Below are 12,836 nucleotides of genomic sequence, written 5' to 3' on the forward strand. Positions count from 1 at the left end.
GAAAGAGAGGGAGTGAGGGGAAGAGAGAGGGAGAGAGAGCTGACACCTTTGCATGCTTTTACACACACAACACACACTCCTGTGCTGCAGTTATCTAACGAGATAAATGCATATACACTATACACATTTATGTTTATGAAATCAAATGGCAGAAATAAATATGCTTTGATCAGTGAATAGTAAATAGTATATTTCATTTTTAATTAATATTCACTGTGGGCCCATTCATTACAACAGTAGATACAACTGTGAGTCATTGTATAATGACTGCAAAAAGGTCATTTTCATTGTTTTTTTTCAAGAAATTGTAAACAGCCTCAAAATGCTCTGGAAGTTCATTAAAAATTATTGCCTTGCATTTGATGACGAACATTACTTAAAGTAAAAACACACAAAGGCCCAGAGGTGTCTTATTCATTTAGACTGTCATAAAATGATAGTTTTAAGACATTGTGTTTATAATCATACAGGAACACTTTATCGATATTGTATTTCTTGATATAAGGAAACTCCTCTGCACTTCCTGCAGTCTTGTAGCACTAATGGTGAAATAGCACCTCTTGTGTATATTGTCATAAACAGAAGCTTCAACCAAATAAATACAGTAAATAAAGTGCAAATGTAGAATGGAGTCCATGAGGATGTTAGTCTTAAGGTAAAACACCACATCATGTGACATAATCACGCTTGCCTTTGTGTGCCTCCTCATCCATGTCTTCATGAAGGACACTTGGACAAGTGCTGTTGTGAGGCTGGAACCATCACCTTCACTTTAAACAAAACCACACTTTTTTTGTCATGCTTCCTCCTCTGCCCTCTTCTCTGTCTCACTCCTTCCCTCCATATCTCCACAAAGTCAGGTTGCATTTCAGATCACCTTAAAACCCTTTGAACATCAAAGTATCCAAAGTAAGCAGGGCCTACTCATTTTTCTTTTAAAGACTGGCCAGGGCGGCAGGCATTGGCATGTGTTGGCTCACACTGGCAAAAGAGTGGTACTGATTCAATGGCTGCCAAGTCATAGAGGACTGCCAGTGAATCTTCAAATGACCGCTCTCTCCTTCGTTGCTCCCATTTTGCTCTCTCCTTTACTTCACCCTCTTACTGCCATTGTCGCTTGCTCGTCCACTGTCTCCATTTATCTCTTTTGTCTCTTCTTCTTTCCACTTGCTGTCTTTGTCTCTTTAATCTGATGGAGAGAAAGGTTAAATGTTTGGCTGGCATCAGAAAACACCCCAGTGAGAATGTTGTGTGTGTTTTCTGTGTGTGTGTGTGTGTTTGTGTCCATGGAGAGGAGATTTATTGTCTAATGCAAAGGGAGGCAGGTGGTTCCGCTCACTAGAAATACCCCAAGGGTGTAGCTGAGAGAGCAGCAGGTATGCACATCTACAGGAACAAAGGGAAGGAGTCATCAACAATGGTTAGTAGGTGATGGAAAGTGAGATGGGATGTTGATGTTGGATTTTAACAAGACTAAAAATGTTGTGTTTTTAGATTTTAGCCCTGTAACTCTTCATCAAGACAAATGTTTACGTCCTATACGTAGTTTGTATACCCTGCTATCCTCTGTTTTTAAATTAGCGGGTATAACAATTTATGCTTTTTCTTCTATAAAAGAAAATAATATTTCCCCAAAACACAAAAAGTCACTTGCACATAAAACATCAGCTTCCACCCATTTTTGAACTGGCAGGCTTAGCTGGACCCTTTCTCCACAAAATGATATCTTCTTTCTAATGCCCTTTCAAGAAAATGTTATTTTTCAACATAATGAGGAAACGTTGCCAATTTAGAACGGGAACACTAACGTTGAGTCTCAAAGACCCCCCCATTCACCAAGTACTTGCGTATAAATTTTGGATGTGGTTTCCAGGCAAAAATGTCTCCAACCACAGCATATCTCAAGGAGATCTGATGCACAAGAACTAATATAGCCTACTAAATGAAATGTCATTTTCAAATCCAGAGCACCTCATGTAGCTCAATGGCTTAGCACTTTACACTTAGTTTCTGGTGTTGCATGTTCAAGATCTTTCATGCATTCATTGTCTATCATTTTATTCTATGAGGATTGGGGGGAAGGGGGGCTATCCGAGCTGACATAGGGGGAAATGCAGGGTCACACTGTGGGCAGGTCGCCAGTCCATCGCAATTTAGAGTGTTCAATCAAAATCTGCAGGTTTTTGGACATTGGGAGGAATCTGGAGAAAACCTGGGGAGAAAACACAAGCTCCACACACAAAGGCCCTGCGATGGACTGGCGAACTGTCCAGGGTGTACCCCGCCTATCGCACGATGTAGCTGAGATTGGCACAGCACCCCCCTCAACCCTCTGGTGGAGGATAAAGCGGTAGATGATGACTGACTGATCATGCAGCTTGTGTATAATAATAATCAACAAAAGAAGGGAAAGGAAGGAAGCTGTCACCATACAAGCAAAGTTACGTGGTCAGATAGAGAGGGTTGATCAGAGCCGCTGCGACCGAGCGCGCCGCCACAGTGGACCGACCTGACTGTGTGTCTAACATTCATACATGTTTTTGATGTTAGGAGGAAACCGGAGATCTGGCACGCTGACAACATGCAAACTTCACACAAAGAGGTCCGAGACTGGGAATGGAACCCAGCACCTTCTTGCGGTGAGGCTACAGTGCTAACCACTAATCCACCATGTCCCACCCTTTCTTTTTTTCGTTTTTTTAAGAATGATTCTTTTTAAAGTTTAAAAATAGTTTAAAGTTATTTTTATTATGATTTTAATGTGGAAAATTAAACTACCATATAACTGGATCAATAGAATACATAATCACATTTAGCACAGATATGTTGATATTAACCTGTGAGGAAAGTCGAGTCAACTTTATTTATATAGCCCAACATCACAAACACAATTTGCCTTAAAGGAAGGAAGCTGGTGCTAGCACAGCTGATGTTAGCCACAGCCTGTAACCCTGCCAACAAACCAAGCAGCCACCGACCGCACCAAGTCAATCACCCTGCCGCAAAGCTGCCAAATGAAACAACAAACTCCCCATGCCACCTGCCAACCCACCAATTCTCACAATCAGCACACCAGAGGCCATTGAGCTTTTCACCTGACTAGTCACTCATTTTTCTGCCCTGAAAACATGTTACATTTCAACCAAATGCAGTGTGTTAAAGCGAGGACGAAGCCAGAGGCATGAAATCTCTCATCTCACGCTACCGTGTTCACTATCTAACGCTCATTATTTTGTTCTCTCAGAGTCCTCCTCTCCATCACCATGTCCTCTGTCTTTGTTATCCTTCATCCTCTACTGTCTCAAATGTCTGTGTGTGTGTGTGTGTGTGCATGTCTCCCTCTCTTTTCCGACTCTTTTTCTACATTATTTCATGCCCAAAAGTTAAGTGTTGCAGGAGAGAGGTTCAGTGCAGTCTTCCTCACACTGTTACAACTTTGAAACCAAACACAGACTTCTCACTGCATGTACCAATTTAAGTGTGTGTGTGTGTGCGTGTGTGTGTTATCTTGTGCTATCTTAATCATAGCAGGTGTCTGGGTGTTGGGCAGTCGCAGCATGCCCTCTCCCCCAACTGAAGTCCTTATACCTGCAGAGAAAATGAGTTTTGCTTGTCTTTGCTCCACACTCATTCCTCCATCTCTTGTTCCTTCTCTTTCTCTCTCATACTCGATGTACCTCTTCTGTAACAGCCTCCATCTGTTTTAACTACTTTCTCCTCTCTCGTGCTTTCATTCCTCACCTCCTCCCTGTGCACATCTCTTTTTTTATGAACCTTGTGTCTCAGACAATGTTATTTTCCAGTTACTGTCTCCTGAGAGGGAATGTCACTCCACCTTGAATGCCTGCTCACCTTTGTTTTTTTTTGTTTTTTTTTTATATAACAATGTCTCCAGGTTGCACGGATAGCCCACACAAATTCACACCACACAAGGACAGTGGAAATGCAGCATTTTGAAACTCAGCAGGCAGCAGACTGATCTCTGCATCGCATATGAAAGGATGCATGTTGGGCGGGTTGGGGATGACGTGGTTTGGTTTGACGGCAATATGTTATGGAGCATTTTTATTTCACAGCAAATCATTAAAAGTAGATGAAATCTCATTTTGTACAGCTAATATGTAAGACCATAAACAAGCCTGACTGCTTTAATGTCTTCACATGTTTTCTGTTGAGACTCATCCCACAGGATCATTATATTTCAGAAGCAGACAAGCTGTTATTGGACTGCGCTCAATTATTTAATTTCTTCTTCTCTTCTATTCACTTCAGTAAATCCCTGATGATTATAATATGGAGACCCTTACATGACATGCACATTGTATATACAGTGGACGAATATTAATTGTACCCCAGAGATTTTTAACATTCACTTTTACTAATGTATTCTTACATGAAGCGCTAACATAACACTCACCAAACCCAGCAGGAAGAACCAAAACCAGAGTGTTGTTGGCAAAACCAAACCAGAAAACAAGTTGTTTACTCAAAGTCATGATTTTCATGATCAATTTTTCTGTTGATAATATTATCTGTCAACTAGTTATGAATTGTTTGATTCAAAATATCCAAAAATAGTGGATAGTTATCATTTAATGTTTCCCAAACCTCCTGATATATTTTATTCTATCCACAAACCAAAGGGTTTCAGTTCAATGTCAGAGAAACCAGAACATATTTACATTTCAGAAGCTGAACTTATAGAAATGTTTTTACATATTTATTTATTTATTTTTAAAGAAGAACTTGGATGATTAATTCATGAATCACCAACCATTTTGATAAATGTGTAGTCAATAATTAGTTGCAGCCCAAGTTGAGATGGACAAAGCACTCAATGAGGTTAAAACAAGTTGACCTTCAGTTTTGTATTTCCTGACAAATTGGCAGGTTTAAGCTGTTATTTATTTTAGAACAGTCTTTATCCACGTTTATTGACATTTTGTGGCATGTTTTCCTGTCTTTGCCAACAATGCAATGACCTAATGATTTTTTTTATGGACCCTGTCATCGATCAACTGATTGAGCTGATTTAAATGTGTACTGCTTGAAACAATTTTCAGAGAGCTTATGCCTACTATCAAACATTATGAGGCGTCATTTTTAAATGTAATAATGGTCTGTTTTAGTCAAATCATTGTCAAATGAGTTGACACAGTGTTCATTAAGTCTATGAGCTCCACATGAATCTCTCTTATCGTTTCTCAGTATAGTGGATTTTTTTTAATGATGTCAACTGGCAACATTCCCACTCTGCACACAGGAAGTACATTTGTTTGATATCAAGACTGATGAAGGCAATGACAACATTATGCATGGCAACATTATGCTTGGATGGCTGCAAACAGGATGGAAGAGAAAAACACAGATGAGAATTCCTCTGCTCAGAACCTGGCTCGTTCAGCAGTTTGCCACCATTAATGCTTCTTGTCTCCGCCCACCCCTGTACTGCCAATGTACACACAAACGCTCCCTGATAGTTTTGATAGACAGAAGCCACTTTCAGATGAGGGATGCAGCATACAAATAATGTTACTTGATGTCTGTTTACAAAGACCAAGCAGAGACAGAATGACTACAAACAAATAAATACACCAAACGTTACACAATGCTGCTTTAAATCACTAAAAAAAACTGAAGAGGCAGAGTTTTCATTGTGTTATCTTTTAGATTCATCGAGAATAATTCATCACTGTGTTGATTAATTATTCCAACAACTGTCAAATTCTCCAAAGAGATGGCAGTGTGACTCTGTCTTTTATCCATACTGATTGTCTTATTACAACAAACTGGAGACAGGATATCCAAGTGCCTCTGGGGGGTTCACTGTGACCTCACAGAGAATTGGGCATGTCATTTTGTCAGCCACTTTTAAACAGACTAAGGTCATACAGCATGAACCAAAGAAACCTGGGACTTTCTGTAGAGGCTATGTGGGAACTCTGAATGAATTCAATTCATTTTGCCTCAGGCCGATGGAGTTCTCTCATGTATTTTCAAATTCAAATGAGATTTTTGACCATGAAAGCCAATAACCACAAAACAGTCTTCACACATGCACTCTGATAGGATCCTTACACATGACTGTCAGGATTGTCAGGACACGAGACCCAAAGAGACCCTTTTAAATCTCGCCCACATAACTTTCAAACACATTTTGAATCACTTGAATTTCTGAATTCGTATAAACTACCTCTCTTTGACCAAACTTAGGTCACACAAATAAAACGCCTATAAATGTCACACAGCCGGAAATAAAAGGAATCTGTGAGCAGTACATGGAATCAAACAAAGTAATAAAAGTAAAAAGTGAAACTATGAAAGGAAAAATAAAAGACAAGTCCGCAAACTCCCCTTGACTCTGTCTGTCGCCGCTTGTTAATTCACTGGAGATAGACATTCCATTACACACACATCTATCACCGTAATATGAGTGCAGAAAGAACAGATGGATGGAAGGATGAAGACTGATTTTTTTTGCCAGTCATTCTTAATTTCAACTTTCATACTTAATGGCATAAATGAAAGAGCATTTGTTGAGGGACAGCTGTTAGTGGTAAATGTAACATAGTGACATACAGGACTTATGTTTCCCATAAAGCTGGACCTTTTGCAGGTGCAGGTATTGTGTCAACAGGTGTTTGTCAATAAGTTAAGTCAAACATGGCATCAACGACTGTAAAAAGCCATTGTCTGGTTGCAAAACAAACTCAAAATGTTTTAAACCATAAATTCATAATCCATACATAATGCACGTTACCAATAAATTGAAAAGTAGACACAATTTCCCATAGATTTCCATTCAAATTTACGTTATGCAACCAGAAGAGTTGCCCACGTGGTGGCTAACTGCTACTTCCATCCCACTTTCTACACTTCGCTTTTCAAACTTTTTTTTTTTCAATATGTGGAATTAGAATTAAGGTCCAGTTCATGTAAAACATGTGTCTTTGCAGTGGTCATGTCCCACCTGTCCATTAAGTTTCATTGGCTAATCCTGCAAATGAGAGAGATGGCACCAAAGACATAACCACCTTAGCATGGGTAGTATCAACACCTTAATATAACAGCTAATAGAAAAACCGATCCTGGTCAAATTCACATATCCTAAGAGGTGTGTTTGTAAATTGCATTTAAGCTGCAAAGAAAATGAACTGACTTCACCTCAGACCCATGTCAGAATGAGAAGTCAACCCAGGAAAAGGTGATTGTTATCACATGTGCTGGCAGTGGGCGTACATAAGGAGAAGCGTGTCGGTTTTCCGACAAAAGCAACAACAATATGCTTAAAAACAAGCTCCATGAATACATTTAACAGTATCATCTCATTGCAACACACACTATGCATTGCAACACACTGACGATGCAGCCTTCAAGAACCAGTTGGTAGCTCCCCACTAGGATGGGAGGTGCTGTTCCTCTATGTGTGTGTGTGTGTGTGAGAGTGTTAATAAGAGACCCTGAGACAATGACAGACACCAAGTCCTAATTAGGTTGTCATGCTGAGATAGAGAGAGGGAAAGATAGATAGATAGAGAGAAGGAGAGAGAGAGAGCCTATTAAGGAGGATAGGTGTCAAGCTCTGGCAGGAAAAGGAGGTGGTATGGGAGCAGAGAAGGGGGAGGTTGATGAAGTGGGGGCAAAGAGTCGGGTGCAGACAGGGAGAAACGGAAAGTGTGGGATAGAGAGGGAGAGAAAAAGAGGAAGAGAGAGAGAGGGACTGGGAGAAACAGAGCAGAATGCAAAAACAGGAGGCGAGAGAGGAAGAGGGTATCAGCAGCTGGTGAGATGAAGAGGGCAAATTAAGTATGGGCAAAAAAAAGAAGTAGGAGGGTGAAGGTGATGGAAGGTGTAAAGAGGAGAGGCGAGTGAACAGGATCAAGTGGAGAGGTGATATGGTAGTTCATGGCACCAAGCAGGAGAGCAGAAGTTCCTCTGGTGTAACAAATTGTTCTCCTTGCTTCAAGAATAATTCTGGTTTATTATAACTAGGATCTCACATCATTTCTGTCTCCTATAAAATTATACAAGTGATGACCATAATAACCCGAGGCATGTGGTCACATGGCAACATTCAGGTTGTAAACAATTTATATTTCGAGATAAAAAGAAGAGTACATGCTGCAAAAATGTCACTAAAACACAGTATTCACATATAACAGATCTCAGCAGCATCAGTCCAATGCAATTTCATGGTCACTGAATAATTCCTTGATCTGATTGGTTGGTAGTTGATTTCTTTCCTCATAAATGGACAGCAGCCTATAATTGTGGCTGATGTGGAAACAAATACATTTTTCGCCTCTGTGATTCTCTGAGTAAAATTAATTTGCAGCTGCCGGAAGCAACATATTGTTTATCGAGCACATTTTCAGAAATATACAATTACCACATTTGAGGATGCAATTAAAGAAACTGTTGCTCATGTGTACATCAGTCTAAACTGATTGCAAAAGCCTTGTACCCCTTTTCAATCCACTTTCATCAGCTTGCTGGGTTGTCATCAACTATTGTTTTGATATTTGATATCAAAACTGTTTTTTATAGTTCCATTACTTATTTATACTGTCAGACATATGGTACCAATACAGAGCAGTGAAGCTTCCTGCAGCAGGGTCACATCGATAGCGAGGGATGTGACATGTGATTGAAAGCACTGGGAATGTGTATGAAGTGCATATTTGATGATTATTTTATTACCCTATTTAAAAGTTTAACTTGGTCATAAATCTGAAATGATCATTTATGCCAAAGACATTAAGGTTCACTCAGGTGACAATGTGAACTTCAACAAAATGGAGGTAGAAGGGGTTGTGATAAAATCCCAATTTTGTCCCATAATGGTGCTGATTCACATGATGGTCATTTATATTGTCTTATTACAGTATATGCGCCATTAAGAGATAAAAAGTGATGAGTTTAACCTCAAGTTTGTGTCCATTCAGATATTTTGGTTACGTGACTTTGTTCTCAACAATTCAAATGAAATTATTCATTTGAATGCTGCAAGTTTCATTTACTTGCCTGAGTCTGACCAGAAATACATTTGTACATGTATAAATGTAATATAATAATAACAAAGTATTAAAGGTTGGTCAATATATTAAAAATATGTTCTGTCCGGTAAATAAAAGGTTTGCCAATATATTAATATTGTATATGTGTATTATTTAACTGAGCTGTAACTGGCAAGCTGTCCTGGCCAGGTCTGCCTCATAAAAGACATGTATTGCTCAATGGACGTCCTGATTAAATAAAAATAAAACAAGTCAGAAATAGAGAAACCAAAAAAAAAACCTGGAGACACACGAAGAGCAGTATCAGGTAACTAGAAACAACTGACAGTGCAGCTTATGCAGAAAGGATCCAAACAGAGATGTGACACAGGAAGTAAAACTAGACTAGGTACACAAACGAGCAAGAACTACAAAATAAAACAAGAAACTAACACGATGCAAGGAAAACAGGAACAACTGAATCAAAGCGAGAACTAAAAACACAAAGTCTCAGGACGTCCACTAAAAGAAACATCAAATCACCATTTAGAGAAGTCCCACACAGGAGAGAGGTCAGACAGGAAGTTCACTTGCTGGTAAAAAAGGCTGAAAACCTTATTTTAAGCTATAAACCCAATAAGCACATCCACCACCACCACCATCATCATCATCATGGTGCCAACTCACACACATGAATACAGTTGTGTGCCTGAAGGAGCACACAGGATTCAGGCCAGATTAAACTCTGGTACCAGTAGCCATAATACAAATATTCAGTTTACCAATCTGGCAAGATTACAAATAACTGGAAGCACAAACAAACACATGCCCACAGTTACAAAAACATGCATGCGTGATTCAAAGACACACAATAAACGTTTTTTATATCATGAAGCGAGCACAGCAGATGCAATGAAATAAAGCTATAATGCAATTTTGAATATAAACTCACAAGAATATGTTGATGTGTTTTAACGGTAATATTTCTGAGACACCGGTCCTTTGTGTGCTTGATTACCTGTCTAGCCACACAAGCAAGTGGAACAAAAGCCTGAAGTGGACCCAAAATAGCCCCAAAACGATTGTGGTCAGCGGTGCCGATCCACTGCACTGCTCAAGTCAGACAATGCCACAAAAGAAATATTTTTTTTGAATTCTTGGGTCGCCCTCGGACCATCAGAGAAAGGCTATTATAGACAGATTTGGTGACGTGTTTCTGTTTTGTTACTGCTGTATTTTCATCTAAAAGAAAATAATGAACATACCCAAATTTCACAGACACGGGAGAGGAGGGAAATGAGATGGATAGAAGACAAGCAGACATGTACTACAGAAACAGAAGTGAAGCTTCTTCTTCCACAGAATTAGACAACACTGTGCATGTCAAGATAGTCGCTTCCAACCGAATGCATACATACCACAATCTTTTTGCAATTTTGCATCCATGTTGGAATTGTATATTCAGTGAGAACAAGACACATAAACTTAGCAATTGATCACTGAAGGCATTTCTCTTTCTTCTACTTCTGAAACATCACATTTCTTAGATTCACATCATAAAAAAACTGTTGTGCTTTTTGCCGTTACAATATTACCGGGCCTCATGGGTCAGAGGGATGACACACAGCGAGTGAGAAATCAATTCCAAGGTTGCTCCCATGTGACAAAATCAGCAACTGCTGCAGGTCACAGTCGGGCCAAAAATGTTTTGTTTGCATGCTGCTAAAATTGTTGTTGTGTTTATTTAGTCTGATGAATCCAGTGTGCCAGTGCTGGAAGTGTAGCTCTTCCAAAAAGAAAACGACTGTGTTGTTCCGTCTACTCTGACCTGGCTCCCACCTGGGGAGCGGAGCATTATTTATGTGGTATTACAATATGTTATCAACAATGGGAGATAAACTATAAATAACTCTAAATTGTGCTTCCTACGGTGGCCCTTAGAGGTCAGAGGTCAGAGTGCATTTCTTCATATGTTGTGTTGTGAGATTTGCAGTGTGTTTTTCTGAATGCACTCTGGTTGGTGTACTTTTGTGCACACGTTACCTCAGTACACAGGTGTAGTATCCATTGTCTTCCATTTCAGCAGATCTGAACCAGATGGAGTCGTCTTCTTTACTCAGCCTGTGGCCTGAGAAAATGATTGGCTCCTAAAAGACAACAACATACACAATAAATGTCAGATTTTTAAATGAAATCATATATGAATGTACAGTATATTGTATGGATAAGTCCCTTCAGGCTGTAGAGTACACATTATGTTCAGCTTCAAACACTGGAACCAATGGTCGAACTAAGAAAAAAGCAGGACTTTCACTTTCCTCTACATGCCACAGACTATTGAACAATATTGATAATTGGCTTTGATTAAGTTTTAATTTTGTTATAGAATTACTACTATTATGAACAATTATTATTGTTGCCTATTATTGTTGTTTGGTCTTTGTGAACAGAGACAATGTAACATCAACAGACTCTGTCAAACTATACTATTGGCGCTTTTCCATAGTAGTTGACATCTCTACTGGGTTTGGTATGAGGCACATCATTTTCCACCACTATAGTATCACCTTAACGTGGGCGGGGTCATCATAGCACGGCTGCATGAAGCTGTCATGATACAACAATGGAGGACATCAATGGGATTGCTGCTCGGTCTGTTGACGGACCACGGCATATGTTTGTGGACAGCAACCACAAAAGTGGGTTTTAAAAAATAGTGGGTGTGATTCCTGTGTCGGACGTCACACTCATGACTCTTCCAGTGACAAAACTCTCTGCCCAATCGGTGCCGAGCAGTCTGTTGACGTCACATTTTAGTGGTACCAGGTACTATCTCCACTGGGAAAGCAAGAAGTAGAGTCGGGTTGAGCCGTGCCGTGCTAGGACTGTATAATGGAAAAAGCCCATATCAAACATCGAGGGAGAGATTGTGTCAGCACAGACTCGGGTGGGAACAACACATTTATCCCATTTTTAGGCAGCAGAATTCACTTCACTAAAACTTTTTGTGGCTGCTTCTTTGAGTTTTCAGACTTACTCCAGCCTATTTGCAGTCACTTATACTGTGATGTTACTGTCTTGACATAAAAGGAATCACTTCCTGTGTGCAGCGCAGGAATGTTGTCACACAACACCACTATAGTGAGACAGACAGAAAGAGTCGTGTGGAGCCTATAGACTTGATCGATGGCTCACCTCTGCATCTCCTTTGTTCTTGTACCAGATGAGGCGCAGCTTGGCGTTGGTGGCCATAGTGTAGTTGGTTCTGATGTAACTATAGAACAAGGCACATTTGACCCGAACAGGTTCGCCTGCCAGGACATGATACTGCTTCAGATCCACTGACCAGTCAATACACCCATCCACTGCAGGAGAAGGAGAAAACAAAAGAATCAGTGAGAGTGTGCGCAGATAAAAACAAACAAACCGTGTTTTCACCCACAGCAGAAACACTGATGGAAACGGAATGAGATTAGGAGCTGCACTGGGTTAGGAGGTGAAAAATGAAGAGTCATCAAAAACACATTTACAAACATAAGACCTAATACAACGTTTATATAAAATGATTTTTTATACTGTACAGAAAATTGACAGGACATGGAAGAGGCAGAAAGAGGAAGGATGTGAGTGACAGAAAGAATTATTCATCTTGTTTCTTGAGAAATATTGGTCTTTGCCTTCAAGGCAATAAAATATATAAATTGTTCAGTGTATGTTCATGTGTTTTGGGAAGAACAAAGAAGATTAAAGTGAGATACAGAGACAGCATTTTTTGCAAATATACTCTACGGGGACAAACAGGGAACAATTTGTCTCCACTCCCTACAAAATAAATAAATT

At 39.7% G+C, this 12,836-nt stretch overlaps 1 protein-coding gene across 2 annotated transcripts in view; it reads right to left on the reverse strand.

The window, feature by feature from the left end:
• The window catches only part of il1rapl2 (interleukin 1 receptor accessory protein-like 2), a 150,168-nt gene extending 137,856 nt beyond the window's left edge, over positions 1–12,312 (reverse strand). For both annotated transcript variants that reach the window (XM_044039518.1, XM_044039519.1), the window contains exons 1-2: positions 12,192–12,312; positions 11,040–11,143 (exon numbers count right to left, since the gene is read on the reverse strand). In XM_044039518.1, coding sequence (XP_043895453.1) covers positions 11,040–11,143; positions 12,192–12,248 — 161 coding nt within the window. In that variant the 5' untranslated portion in view covers positions 12,249–12,312. The remainder of the gene's footprint in view (positions 1–11,039; positions 11,144–12,191) is intronic.
• Positions 12,313–12,836: the final 524 nt, after the last annotated feature.

Source organism: Solea senegalensis, linkage group LG12 (assembly GCF_019176455.1).
Source record: "Solea senegalensis isolate Sse05_10M linkage group LG12, IFAPA_SoseM_1, whole genome shotgun sequence".
NCBI classification, from domain to species: Eukaryota; Metazoa; Chordata; class Actinopteri; order Pleuronectiformes; family Soleidae; genus Solea; species Solea senegalensis.